The sequence below is a fragment of the Anolis carolinensis genome, chromosome 2 (genome assembly GCF_035594765.1).
Source record: "Anolis carolinensis isolate JA03-04 chromosome 2, rAnoCar3.1.pri, whole genome shotgun sequence".
NCBI classification, from domain to species: domain Eukaryota; kingdom Metazoa; phylum Chordata; class Lepidosauria; order Squamata; family Dactyloidae; genus Anolis; species Anolis carolinensis.
Window position 1 is genome coordinate 79,113,164 of NC_085842.1, and position 14,861 is coordinate 79,128,024.

General features: G+C 43.4%; 1 protein-coding gene across 1 annotated transcript; it reads right to left on the minus strand.

Annotated features, from left to right (window-relative positions):
* Positions 1-1,081: 1,081 nt before the first annotated feature.
* On the minus strand, positions 1,082-13,420 carry dusp7 (dual specificity phosphatase 7). Its single transcript, XM_003217683.4, has 3 exons — positions 12,660-13,420; positions 6,459-6,887; positions 1,082-3,602 (listed from the first exon to the last, which is right to left on the minus strand). The coding sequence occupies exons 1-3, from the start codon at positions 13,123-13,125 to the stop codon at positions 3,295-3,297; spliced, it is 1,203 nt and encodes a 400-aa protein (XP_003217731.2). The 5' UTR covers positions 13,126-13,420; the 3' UTR covers positions 1,082-3,294.
* Positions 13,421-14,861: the final 1,441 nt, after the last annotated feature.

Below are 14,861 nucleotides of genomic sequence, written 5' to 3' on the forward strand. Positions count from 1 at the left end.
TGAGTCTCTGGACTTGCATATAACCAGACACCAAGGAAGACTGGAGGCTTTGGGAAGAATTTTGTATCCTTGCTGCTTTTGTTTATGGGTGCTGCTTAATACAGTATTTTCTCATGCTTGTAAGAGACACTTATTTTTGGCATTCACTTTGCCTCCTCAGTGCCTTTAATGCACATTGTTGTCTCTGTACCTGAAAGATTGCAAAGTGTGATGGGCATAAATTGTACTGGGACATGCAAATGGCCACTTTTCTTCCTCCTGAGGAAAGTCAGTTCAATTTTATTGCCAAAGAGGGGAGAACAAGGCCATCATGTTGTCAAGTTCACTGGTAAATTGCCATGAAAAATTATAGTTTTGCTCTTGTTGACAGAATTTCTGACAAAAAGGATTCGGCACAGGTAGAAAAGGGAACGCTTGAGATGAAGTTGCGTCCTGCCCTCCCAGTCCAACATGCGATTTCAAGTGCCATTCACAATAATACTCATCCTGCTGAATGAAGCAGCAAGAGTCATGACCCTGTCATGGTTCAGAAGCACCTGCCATCCTCCCAAATAGTGACTTCTGTCAGGAGCTTAGCATGTCTGTAAGGATCAAGCGCTGGGAGAGCTGGATTAGCCAAGGTACTAGCCATCTACAAAGATCCTATCAACTTGGGCTGCAATTTTTAAAGGCTGAACCCTTCTTACAGCTGAGACTCCCAAGTGATTTAACCGATATAGCACATCTATATCCACCATTAAAGTAGTCTGCAAGATCTCCCCAGGAACTTGTTTCATGCACATACCATCCAAAGAATATGTTTTGGCCAAGGAGAGGCGCTCATGTCTTTCAAAGTATTCTTTATGCTTCAGCCTGATTCAGATGCTTTCTTCCTAGAGTCTACCACAAGACCTTTACAAAATTAAACTATATGTGTAACCTGATGCCACAAAAAACACTGGCAAGCAAATACAGAGTAGCATGTTAAATGCGAAGAGAATATATATTTTTATTTTCTTTTTTTAAAGGATGCCTATCTGGCAGAGCAAGGTGTGTTATGTGTGTGCATGGTGTTTTGAAAACACAAAACCCACAAACATGGTTTTTAAAGAAAAAATAATTTTTATTTGCAATATAAACAAAGTCCCAACCTTGGGTTCAGGATATACAGGGCCACTCATTTTTCCTTCATAAACACATAAAGCAAAAGTTGTTCCTCACTAACAAAGTCTCATTTGTACGAAGAGGATGCATCTTTAAGACAACCACCATTGGCACAGGAAGCCTTTATGCAAATCAGCTTAAGATACAGATGCACTAAATCCCTGAAAAATAAAAAAGCTCTCCTTGAGGTAAGATGCAGTTAGGAGATTCCTCATTTGCTTGCTCATCCACATGTAGTGCTCCACTTTCTCCTGCCCTGATGATCCCACAACTCCAACATTGTTACATTTTAAAAATAAACAACAAAAAATAAACATACCAACAACAAAAAGAAACCATTCCAATATTCTGGTAATATTTCTTTTTCCTCCAAAAATACACGCGTACACACGCACACACCAGTTTCATGATGTGACAGAATTAAACATTCTTCCACATAGAAATTTATTTACTGGGATAGGGGAAATATAAAAACTGAATATTTGGAGGGAGGGGGGGGCTCCGTGGCTTTTTAGAAGTTATTTTGAGAGTGAAAATAGAAAGACAGGAAAAAACGAGGGACTACACTGCAGCCAGTATTATTTTTTCCATGTCCATTCTTGCCCTCCTCCCCAAAATCCCACAAAATTAAGCACCACTTCTCCCTCTTCCAGTATTGTACATTAATGAGAAATATAAACAAGTCTTCTTGTTGTAGAAGGCACAGCAAAGAAGTTACTTAGAAAAAGCAGTTCAAAAAAAAAGCTCCAATGGCCTCAGAAATTCAGGAGTTCCCCCTCACCTTTGCTCAACAGCATAAGCTCCATGCCCTCTTCTCCTTGTGGTTCATATACAAGTTGGCTATGCATTTTCAAAGTCTCCGCTCTGGCCAAAGATTTTCAAAGAGCAGGATTGTTTTACCCCTCCCTGATACTCTGTCCTCGAATACATACACACACACAAGAATCAACTGTGCAAGATAAATGACAACATCACTGAAAGTATTTTCATTGCTTTGGAAGCTGGAATGATTTCAGGCCAGCTGGGTGACGTTAACAGTCATAAAAGGTTGCACACAGCAACCGAGAGCCTTGAAACATGCTTCTACCAGCTCTGGGTGATGGTGATATGAGATGTCATCTCAAGTAACACCAAACAGAGTGGTAACTGGTGGCAGGTTGGGTTGCGGGGTTGGTGTTTTCTGGGAGGGTTTTTTTTGGCAAAGGTGTTTTTTTGTTTGTTTTTTTTAAGAAAAAGCACATTGGCACTTAGTCACCTTGGCTGATTCAGTGCAGAAGAGATTGTGAATGTGGGCAAGGTGGAGAGGGGCACTGTCACAAACCAGTCCTCATAAGTCATGAGGAACTCCAACCAATTGCTAACAACCATTAGCAACAGATCTCTTTCTGCCTCTTAATCTCTCCCCTCCCCAGCCAAGTACCCAGTAACATGCCAGAAATATATCAAGGCTTTACAATGTGTGCAAAATGCATTTGGTCAATAGAAACATTTGATTTTTTTGTTACTTTCTCACTTATCTAAAAAACATGAAATCAAACAAGAACAGAATAAAATACTGGTTTTGCAACCTTGTCTGTACAAACAGTCAGGAAACATACATCTTTAAAAAGAGTTTGAACTCTATAAAGAGTATAGATTTACCTCTTTTTTAAAAAAGTAAACTCAGTTTTAAAACAACAGTCTTAGGCCAACACTTATTGGTCAAGGTTGCCAAGTGCATAAGTCTCCTTTGCTCTCCACATTAGCTAACATACACACACACACAAGTTGATGTTTTTTACATGTGCGTGTGATACCTGTGTGTCTGTGTGTACACACACACGTGTATGTGTGTTGTGTGTGCATTACATCAGTCTCGACACACACAGACAGGAAAGCAGTTATTGCCAGTAACAGCTGCGTTCATAATGCCAGGCCATCCCCTGCATTAAATAACTCTGATAAGGTAACTCCTCTGAACCCATTTTGATTAGCATCAGAATACTAATAAATGGCATAAACCTTTTTTCAGTAAAGCAGCAATCAGACAGCTCTGCTTGAGGAAACCAGTTCTTTCAAGAGTGACTGGAAAGACTTTTCTTCCCCACTAAGGAATTTGAAATGCTCAAGAGAAGCTATTCACGACTTGGCGTCACCCAAAGAATATCTCCTTCATGTGGATTCCAAGGGGTTCAGCTGGAACAAGTTGTGATTAGTTGGAGTGGTGAAGTAGAGCTGTTCAGCGGGTGAGCGGTTGTCGCATGGACTGTTGAGTCCCAAAGTCCTTTCAAAGTCCAGCAGTTGGCCCATGAAGTTAAAGTTTGGTGAGATATTGGACTTTTTCCTCTTTACGAAGTCATAGGCGTCATTCAGGGACAAGTTGAGCTTCTGCATTAAATAGGCCACAGTTACGGTGACCGACCTGCTGATACCAGCGAGGCAGTGAACCAGGATCCCACACTTCTTTGAACGAGCCTCATCTGAAATAAGGAGAAAGGAAAAGTTTAGCACTCTGGACCAAAGAAGCAGCCATCTTTCCTTAAATAGACAGAGCTAAGCTGACACCTCTATTTATCAGGTTAGCTCAAATACTGCAATATTCTCATGTTGTATTGAATCAAGTGCACTTTTTATTATACAAAGAACTGCTTAGGGAATCAGAATTGTGCTTCTGCCTGCAAAATTTCATAAATAATCTTAATATTCCAGATAAGAGAAGAATAGGTTTAATTGTAGCCTTAAAAAAAGTTCAGCTAGCTAGCGGCAGCTAATTAAATATGGCAGCACTGACAAAATATTTATACAAAAGGCAATTGTCAGCTCTGAGGGCTTTGAGTTTTTTGGACAGTCAAACCAGTTTCAGGTGCAAGCTGATGAACCCTGATTTTCTCTAAGTTATTTTTAAAGGAAAAATAATGGTATTAATGATTAATAATTATCTTCAAACATGACAGGCTATTGCTTCATGGCAGAAACTAAGCTTTGGAGGCTAAAAATTGCACTGGGGGAGAAGAAAGGTTCAAATGCCAAAGTCCCACCAGAGACAATTTGTATATTTCTCTGGAATTAATCTCCAATAAACTCTAGAGTACATTCTTCCAAGTAAATATGCCTGTGATTGCATTGTTATGATCTGTAGCACAATGTTCCAAACAAAGCCCCAAATTTTCAAAACACATTGACGCAGAACTACATTCCATTAATTTCAATAGGATTTACTTCAGAGTACACATGCTTAAGACTGAAGAAGTTTACAGCCCAAGCATGTAAGCCAGAGAGCAAAAGATGAGAGGCTGTAAATAAGCTAGATTGCTGGTAATAACAGGGAAATAAAGTTTGGACTGGTTGACCTTTTAGCTCTCATTGCTGTACAAGTCACAAAGCAGCGTGCCACCTGACAAGGATGGTTTGCTATTGTTAAGTCTCAAGCAAAAATATTTACCCCCAAATATCCTGGTATCCAGGAGTTTGTTTGGGGTTTTTTTTGTTTAAAGTGAGTAACTGAGATAATAGTTTCCTGTTATTAAAATACCCAAAGTACAAAATGTGTGGTTTTCACAGAAAGGATGTTTTTAACTAAACCACTATCTAAATACCATATTACGTCCGCATACCTTTGATAAAAAAAACCTGGTGTGTGTGTGTGTGTATATATGCATCTACACATAAAAGATATTTCCCTTGTTTTTTTAAAAAAAAAACTGGTATAGTGAGGGTTTCATATAACCTAAGATACAGGGTTGTAATTTCTCAGAATATGTAACTTTACAACAGAAAAAGTGAAAGGGAAAGAGTCAGCAAGCACTCTGAGCAGCTTTACAATATCCAGGCTTTACTGTGTGCTCAACCCAGGTCCACTTTCGTTATTATCACAATGAAACAGCTCTATGGTAGGTATGCAGGACTATATTATCAGTTCTATCATATATGACATAGTCACATAAATGTAGGAGTCATAAATATGCCTAGGCCATAAAAGCCAATTAGGACAGGGAAAATTATCCTAAAAAGTTTCCATTTGGACACAATGATGATAGGCACAGTTCAAAGTGATGGTGGCTTCTCTCATGGTCTGAAGTCACTTTTAAAGGTTCATCTTTGTGTTTGCCTACCCTCACTAGCTACCATTTCCCTCACTTTAGCAAAGATCTTTTTAATTACAGCACCAAACTGTTTAAGTAAATCAAGTTTTAACCACTTTAGGTAATCAACAAACAGTAATAATAAGGTCCTAATGTAACGTTTTATGGTGCTAATTCATTCTCTCAAGCATATCTGTCACTTGGTGACTTCAAACATCAAGACATATTCAAAACATTATTCAAATGAGTTAATGACTGTTATATCAGTTCACATGTTCAATTCCAACTTTAGCTATCAAGCAGAAATACACATGTAGACACAGCCCAAAGTTCTCTCATTCTCAGAGGTTTCCAAACTGTGTCCCAAGCCATCTTAGGAGCATTTTAATAAAATTAGTATGGCAAAAGGGGCAAAAATACTAAATAATAGTAGTATTTTTGCCCATTACTAGGGCAAAAATAGGAAGATAGGGTGCTCAGCACCATTCTCTTACTATTTATACAAGAAAGGCTATGTACTGGGCAGCTTTGATGACGTGCTGACACTTGGTTTAGGGTGATAGTGAGGCCCAATGAGCCAGGGCAGTGTCCCACATGAAGGACACATACATTGCAAAACATAGTCCTAGAAACCTCTGCCCTTCTGTAGCAGATGCTTACAGAGCAAAATAATGCTTGGAAGGTTTCCTGGAGGTAAACACTTTTGGAGATAACAGCTCTACTGATTTCCCCAAAGACAAATTGCCTTTTAGACAAGTCAGCTTCTTCTCCCAATTATGACATTTATTTTGTAGCAAGTTCTCATGAATAACTATAATATGGAACTGCAGCATATAGTCAATGCAAAGAGACCACTTAATGCCAACAAATCTTGACTCTTCTGAATCAAGTCTAAAAGTTTTGAGATGTAATCTTTCCAACTCCAAATATTCACAAGAATGTTTTATAACTAAATACACAGCAGAGACCATGGAAGAAAGCAAACAATAAACCGGATATAATCTTTGTCCCACTGCAGTCATATGGAGTAAAGTCATTTATCTTTAAATGGAATAAGGCTTGTAGACAAAGTCAGTTGCCTTTAGGTGCCCATCACTGCCTCATTTATCAAGCACTAAAATTTATGAAATTGGGCAAATTAATCTACACTATGTCAATAATAATAAACAGTTACTCAAGTCAGTAGACTACTTATGGAAAACTACCAATTGCTGAAGGGGCTGTTCTGTAAAGAACAGGATGTCCAACACCTACCAATGAAAGCAATGGCCTCCGGAAAGAATTGGGAGAGATTCTGACTCCAGTGATCCGAGATGGGAATCTGTTTGTACTTGAATTCTCCGTCATGCTCAAACATGTTGGGAAGGTTGGGAGTAACGTTCAGGATGTACTTGATGCCATATTTGCCCAAGACATCCAAGTTGCTGGAATCTTTGGCACAACCCAGATACAAATAGGGAAGAATCTGGACAGGAAAGGCTGGCTGGTTGTTTGGAATGGGGCTCCCGTCCGACTCGGTGGCACTGCTAGGCTCCCGGTCAGACTCCCCATCGGAGCAATCCGAGCTGATCCTCAGCCCTCCCAGACCAAGGACAGAGGCAGGAGGAGAGTTGGTAGGAGAAGAAGTGTCGAGACTGGTCTCACAATGCTCTGAGTATTCTGTCTGAAATTTGTTGAATCCACCTGTGGAAGTGAAGAGACAATGTATTTTAATGTCACGGCAGCTTAAAAGCTACAGACATCCAAACATAAACATTACCAGGGAGAACTTTCATGTTTTAGCATTTCTTTCTTTCTCATCTATAAGATGTTAAATTGCCAACCTCCCTGAGTTCTTTATTTTGAATGCAGTCCACTGCTAATAATGGCACCTGCTCCTAGTGAAGACATAGTCACTTGCTTGGACCCAAAATCACATCCACCAGCACAGCCAATATTCATGCTGGCTGAGTAACCCCAGACTTGGTAGTTCAGAAAGTAACTTTCTGCCAACCAGCATCATTCTTGAGCTTGTAATAAAAAAAAGGTTTTTCCAAACTCCAAGAATAAGGGTATCAAATGAAAAGCCCTAAAGATAAATGAGAGCACAGTCATATATTTGGCTACCCAGGAATAAGTCATGGGAGTGTTACCTGGTTTTCTCAATTCTCTTTTCAGTAGTATTTATTATTACAGGTAAAAACTCACCCCAAACAGGCCTGGCCTGTTCCTGTACCTTGAGAGAGCAATTTAAAACCAACAAGTGAAAGTTTTTCTCAGCCTGAAGCTGAACATGACTGTTTCCTAGTTTTTGCAGATTAAACAGCTATTAATGCATGGGGCAGGCTCCAGCAGAACCAATATAAAAAAAAAACATTCAAGGGAATGCTACAGTTTATACTCAGATCCATGATAACTTCAGTTGACTAAACTGCGTTGGAGTTCTCTTCCCTTCCCTTGACACTTGAAATTAGTTATTTTTAAAGTATGAGAGTACCAAGAATTTACAGAGATCTAATGGCTAGATTTTCTATGTTAACAAAATTGAAAGGGGGCAGCTATTGTGTGCTTCCTCATAACATAAACCCCAGGTTCATCCTAGCAGCCTTAGGTGCAGATTATGAAATGGGCTTAACTTTTAGGAGAGCCTAATTAGAATGTCTGCTGCCTCCTTTCACGTCTTCCTTATGACAGTGTCAGAATGCCGACTCCATGGCATCAGACAGATTCTTCCTTCCTCCATCCTGTTGTATTTAACACCTAGCCTGATGACAAGTTCTGGAGAACTCAAAAGCTTGTACATGGTTTTCTGATATTGCCCTAAAACATAGTTTGAAATCTTATTTTAAAAGATAGCCGGCACAAACAAGTACTCCGCTCAGGCAAAAAAAAAAAAAAAACCCCACAACAACTCTGTGTACAGAAACTTGGTATGTCAGAAAGAATACTAAACTACAATATCTTCCCCACCACTACTACCATCACCTCCTCCTCACACTTATTTTAGGAGGAACACGTAAACACTAGTTTAACACATGCCATGTGTGTTTGATTTGAAGGGAAAAAAGAAGGCAAAATTAAGGTCTCAACAACTCCATCTTGGGATGTATCTACACTGCAAAAGGAATGCTATTTGACTCCACTTTGATTGCCATGGTTCAATGCTATGGAATCCTGGGACTTGTAGTTTGGTGAGGCACCAGCCCTCTTTGGCAAAAAGGGATAAAGACCCTGTAAAGCTACAGCTCCAATGATCCGATAGCACTGAGCCATGGCAGTTCAAGTGTTGTCAAACTGCATTAATTCTACAGTTTAGGATGCACCCTTAGAAGAGCTCCCATGTTTTCTGACAGCTTCATGACATGAGATGGCAGTGTGGGTCACATTCAGTGGCTCTACCCTTTTGTACCTCAACTGTGCTGTTATGAATAAGCAACAGAGTTATGAAAAGCTTCACCTGATGAATGGCTGCCTGTAGACAGCTACTAAAAGCATAGGAGCCCTGCTGAAAAGGAGTAATAGGAACACTGTTTCACTTTTCCTTGAATTACTAACACACAGCTCTTTACTAACTGAATATTTCAGTTAACTGAAGATACAGAAAACACTAATTTATCTGAGTTAGTCAAAGATATTGCTCAACATATGGGGAAGGCATGAAGTCTGCTGGGGAAAGGGAGGAGAGGACAGACCACAGCCGAAGTTTCCTTTTTAAAAAGAGAACTACAAGGGCACTGTTCTGAATCAATTGCAACATCCGTAGTAGGAAAATAAAAACAAAACAGTAGCTATGCAGTCCACAAGTTAAGAAACTTCCTGCCTGTGGTTTTAAGTAAACTCATGGCTCTTTGATGCCCAAAGATAAGTCAGAACTGAGTTCTGCCTGTTGATATTTTTTATCTTTTTGGGTCTCCGTCTTTCAGCTGACCATTAAAGGAGAGATTAACAGGCATTTAGGCATCATGTTGGCCATCTGATAAACAAAGTCTGCTGGAAACTCAAGGGAATAAGGTCACAGCCCTTGACATCGAGGAAAGGGGGAAACAGGCCCCCTCGCCCTCTCCTGAAAGAGAAAGACAATATGGAGAAGCCATTTTGGAATTTTAATTGGAAACATTTCCCACCAAAAAAAAAGCAAAAGGAAAGAAAAGCCATAGTTTAAACTCCTTCCTCCGTTTTTAGGGGATGGTCCAGAAAGAGGAGAACTAGCACAAGAACAGAGTTCAGGTCACAGAGCACACTAAAAATTCATGAGAAGTGTCTCTGAGAACTAAAGAGGATGGATACTGCACTGAGTCACGAAGGTTGAAGCAACTTCCACCACATCGTTGTGTAAATCCAGCCACCCTCTCCAAAAAAAAAAAAGTCATAGGAAAGCCCAGAAGCCCTAAGGTCAGCTTCGTCTTTTTTGCACAGCCCACTACCTATTGCCCAAGACTTCCTTTTCCTCCTGTCACTGAATGTTTTTAATATACATATTGTGCTAAAAGTAACCGCTTGGCTTGGCTGGGTCTTGCCTGCTATTTCTGCCTCAATCCTGCCGCCCAGTGACTAACCACAGAGAGAGAAATGCAAAGCACTCAGAGCAATGTTCCTTGTGAAAGGGAGGACACCCATCGCTTCAGGAAAACTGAATGGAGAGTTTTGATGAATTAAGGCATTTATTCACAAATGGAAAGTAAGAGGACAGAAACAGAATGGGCCAGAGAGGCCCACTAGCTCAACTCATGGCCAAAAAGTTAGCGGATCTACAGGTGAAATGTCACACAGAGGTCTCTCAAAGTAGTCTCAACACACACAAGTGATTCCTCGACTGCTCTAACTCAGCCCCCCCCCCCAAAAGGCAAGGAATGGCAAACAGCATTAGAATAAATTACAGAATGGCCACCAAATTGGGGGGGGGGGGGGTGTTAAAGCAAAATTCTGGGACAAGGGAGGCCCTGAAAGTTAGAGCCATTAATTGCTTTGAGTCTTGATTCCCAAGATAAAAACATCCTATAAATAATAATAATGTGTTGTCGAAGGTTTTCATGGCCAAAATCATTGGAAAATGAAAGGCAGTGCAGACTAACTCAACCAGAGAAATCAGCCATAGCAGAGCACCTGATGAACCAACTTGGACACAGCATATTATTTGAGAACACAGAAATACTGGACCACTCTAACAACCACCATGTCAGGCTACATTATGTGAAATCCACAAGCATGTGGACAATTTCAACACAAAGGAGAAAAGCATGAAAAATGAACAAAATCTGGCTACCAGTCTTTTAAAAAAAACGCTAAAATCAGGACAGTAAATAAAGAACAATAGTCTGAAAACAGAGGAATTCAATCAGGGCCAGCTAACAAAGGATTTCCCCCAGGCAGGAATCAGCCAGGCCTTGAAGCTGCAAGGCCATTCAACGCCAATCAAGATGGCCAACTGCAACATTCACACTTGCCTCAAGCAGTCAATGGGCCAGCTAACAAAGGATTTCCCCCAGGCAGGAAGCAGCCAGGCCTTGAAGCGGCAAGGCTTTTCAATTATACTCAAGGCGATTCATTGCAACATTAACAGGCAAGAGAGTTCTTTCTCCCACCCTGGACTTTTCCACAGATATATAAACCCCGCTTGTCCTAGTTTTCCAACAGACCTCACAACCTCTGCCTGCCAACGATGTGGGCGAAATGACAGGAGAGAATGCTTCTAGAACATGGCCGTACAGTGCGGAAAACTCACAGCAACCCTGTTAATAATAATAATAATGCTGGCATCTCTTTTCCCTGCTCGCTCCATGCACTTTGTACAGGAAAGGACTGCTACAAACCCAGACTGCGAGTTAAGTTGCGGCAGATATTATGGTCGCCAGTGTTATTGTTGTGGCTAAGGATTTGCTAAGCCAGGTATCGGCCAAGTTGGGTCCTCCAGGGGCTTTGGACTTCAACTCCCACCATTCCTGACAGCCTCAGGCCCTTTCCTTTTCCCCCTCGCCGCTTAAAGGAAGGGGCCTGAGGCTGTCAGGAATGGTGGGAGTTGAAGTCCAAAGCCCCCAGAGGACCCAACTTGGCCCATGCTTGTGCTAAACAAGGAAGGAAGGAAGAAAGGCAGCCCTGGAGCCCCTCCGGCCTCTCTCCTTACGCTCAACACATGGAACCATTTTGAAAGAACAAAACAATATACTGAAAAAAAAGGAGGGAGGAAGGAAGCCCTAGTAAGATTGAAACCAGAGCATTAAAACCCCCACTAATTGAAAAAAGACCCCGTTTTGGAAATCCTTTGCCTGGCTCAGAGGTTTACTTTGCTGGAATTCAGTCCTTCCTTTTCCCATGTGTGCCTTTGGAGGAGGGAGAACAGCTTCCCTTCCTCCTCCTCATTATCCCGAAATCTTCAGGAAGTGAAAGGGAGAGAGAGGGAAGGAAGCGCCAAGAAAGAGGAGAAAGAACAGGGAGAGTGTAACGAGGAAGGAACGGGTGACAGTTCTTCTAAGGCCCCTTCCACACAGTTGAATAAAACTCCACATCTTCTGCTTCGAAATGGGATACATGTCAGTATGGGCTCAGATAACCCAATTCAAAGCAGATATTGTGAGGTTTTCTGCCTTCATATTCTGGGTTATATGGCTGTGAGGGAAAAGGGCCCTTAGAGAAGAGGCCCCAAGGCTTGCTCCTTTCCCCCAAATCTGTAGGAAGTGGATAAAGGGAGAGGGGAGAACGAAAACTGGAAAGATCCAGTTCACTGTAAGGGAGAGCAGCGCGGAAATGCGGGAGAAGGGGAAAAGTATGGGAGAGTAACGCGTTAAGCGGGAACGGGAGAATAACGCGTTCGGCGCCAATTCCATGGCGAAAGGGAGAGAGACAGATGTAAATGGGAAGATCCACAATTGGGAAGAGAAAGAGCATGGTAACGCGGAAGGAACGGGAGAGTAACGCGTCAGGAGGGGCACGAGAGGGTAACGCGTTAGGCGCCAATTCCACGGAGAAAGGGAGCGGGACAGAAGCTGTTTAGAAGATCCGCTGTAAAATTGGGAAGAGAAAAAATATGGAAAAGCGGAAAGAACGGGAGAGTAACGTGTTAGACGGGAACGGGAAGGTAACGCGTTAGGCTCCAATTCCATGAAGAAAGGGAGAGGGACAGAGGCAGACTGCAACTGGGAAGAGAAACAGCAGGGCAACGCGGAAGGACCGGGAGAGTAACGCGTCAGAGGGGAACGGGAGAGTAACGCGTTTGCCCAATTCCAAGGAGAAGGGGAGGGGGAGACTCGGATTGAAAGATCCGGTCGGCAATTGGGAAGAGAAAGAGCATGGGAACGCGGAAGGACCGGGAGAGTAACGCGTCAGAGGGGAACGGGAGGGGAACGCGTTAGGCGGCAATTCCTTGTAGAAAGGGAGCGGGACAGCCACAGATTGGACGATCAGGTCCGCAGCTGGGAAGAACATGGGAAGGGACGGGAGAGTAAGGCGTTACTAGGGAGCCCGGGCTACCCTCCTCGTTACCTTTGAGGTAGAAGGCCTTGCAGCCGTCGTCGCGGAGCTTCTGGAGGAGGAGGCCGAGGACGGAGGCGCCGGAGGCCGGGCTCCCGCCGTGGGTGCCGTTGCCGTTCTCGTGGAGGGCGCCCCACTCGGGGGCGGCGCCGGCCTCGTCGTAGAGCAGCACGGTGTCGGCCTTGCAGCGGCGGGCGAAGCGCTCCTTGTCTTCGTGGCTGGGGATGATGGAGCGGATGGGCAGGTTGCCCTTCTTGAGGCGGCGCAGCATGAGGCCCGGGATGGCCAGGTTGATGGCGCGCTCGATGTGCGAGGACTCGAAGAGCTCGTGCGGGCGGCAGTCGAGGAGCAGCAGCGCGCTGCCCCCGCCGGACTCCAGCTCCTCCTGCAGCCACGCCGCGCTCTTCCACGGCGCCGGGGAGGCCATCGCCGGGACCGGGCTGCTCCCGCTGCTGGTGCCCAAAAGGTGGTTTTTCATCGGGACCCTCGCCCCCCCTGCCTCCCCCCTCCCCGGCAAAAGAGACGCCGAGACGCCGGGAAAGCCGTTCCCGAAAGAGTTGCTTGCTTTAAGCGGGAGAGAGAGAGAGAACGCCTCCGCTGCCGCTCCTTCTTCTTCGTCCTCCCGGCGGGGCTTCTGGGCGCCTCTCCCTTGCCTTTCTTTCCCTTTCCTTCCTTCTTTTCTACTTGTGCTGCTTCTGCTTCCTCCGGCTCCGTCGCGAGCTCAGCCTGACAGCCTCAATTAAAGAGGGGGGCTTCGCCATCGGCTCGGCGTGTCGGGCTCCACGGGGCGGGGCCTGCGTTGGGAAAGGCAGGGGGCGGGGCCAGCCTTAAAGGGGACGCACCCTCAAAATAAATATAAATAAAGAGCCGGGGTTTCCCGTTGGGCTCCCTCTATTAATGCAGTTTTGACACCACCTTAGCTGACACGGCTCAATGCTATATCCCGGGAGCTGTGCTTTGGTGAGCATTGTTTGACCTACATAGGAGACTGAAGACTGGGTTTTCCCAAGCTGTATGGCCATGTTCCAGAAGCATTCTCTCCCAACATTTCGTCCACATCTATGGCAGGAATCCTCAGAGGTTGTGATGTCTATTGGAAACTAGGCAAGTGAGGCTTATATATCTGTGGAAAGTCCAGGGTGGGAGAAAGAACTCTTATCTGTTTAAGGCAAGTGTGAATGTTCACCTTGATTAGCATTGAATTGCTTTACAGCTTCAAAGCCTGGCTGATTTCTGCCTGGGGGGAATCATTTGTTGTGATGTGTTAGCTGGCCCTGATTGTTTCATGCCTGGAATTCCTGTTTTCAGTGTTCTTCTTTATTTATTGTCCTGATTTTAGAGTGTTTTAAAATGTAGTACAGTAGAGTCCCACTTATCCAACATAAACGGGCCGGCAGAATGTTGGATAAACGAATACATTGGATAACAAAGAGAGAGTAAGGCGAAGCCTATTAAACACCAAATTAGGTTATGATTTTACAAATTAAGCACCAAAATATCATGTTATACAACAAATTTGACAAAAAACGTAGTTCAATATGCAGTAATGCAACGTAGTAATTACTGTATTTACGAATTTAGCACCAAAATATCACGATGTATTGAAAACATTGACTACAAAAATGCGTTGGATAATCCAGACCGTTGGATAAGCGAATGTTGGATAACTGAGACTCTACAGTAGCTAGATTTTGCTCATTTTCATGGTTTCCTCCTTTCTGTTGAAATTGTCCACATGCTTGTGGGGAAAAACCATGAAAATGAACAAAATTTGGCTACCAGTATTTTTTTAAAAAAATCTCTAAAATCAGGACAGTAAATAAAGAGCAACGCTGAAAACAGAATTCCAGAAAAGAAACAATCGGGGCTAGCTAACACCTCCCAACAAAGGATTCCCCGAGGCAGGAAGCAGCAAGGCTCTTCAATGCTAATCAATGTGATTAATGGCAACATTCCCATTCCAACAGACAAGACTTCTTTTTCTTGTCACCTGGACCGCCCAAGTTTGCCCATGCCTGGCCTAGGCCTTTCTTTAAAGCCAGGCAGTACTTCTAAAAGCGAACCGTTAAAACGGATTGGGTGCATGACTGCCGACTGCCACGGATACGAAAAGGACGCAGCAGAACCAGATGTACGTTTCAGGCAAAGCACGCCACGGGCAGAACGTGTGTATACATCCCGCCTCGCGATTGTGATTGGCAGAAGGAATCCTTG

Coding starts and splice junctions, on each gene's coding strand:
- dusp7 (XM_003217683.4), bottom strand. CDS start 13,125: ATGAAAAACCACCTTTTGGGCACCAGCAGCGGGAGCAGCCCGGTCCCG. Junction 6,888..12,659: donor CAAGGCCTTCTACCTCAAAG/GTAACGAGGAGG, acceptor TCACTTCCACAG/GTGGATTCAACAAATTTCAG. Junction 3,603..6,458: donor GGAGGCCATTGCTTTCATTG/GTAGGTGTTGGA, acceptor TCCTTATTTCAG/ATGAGGCTCGTTCAAAGAAG.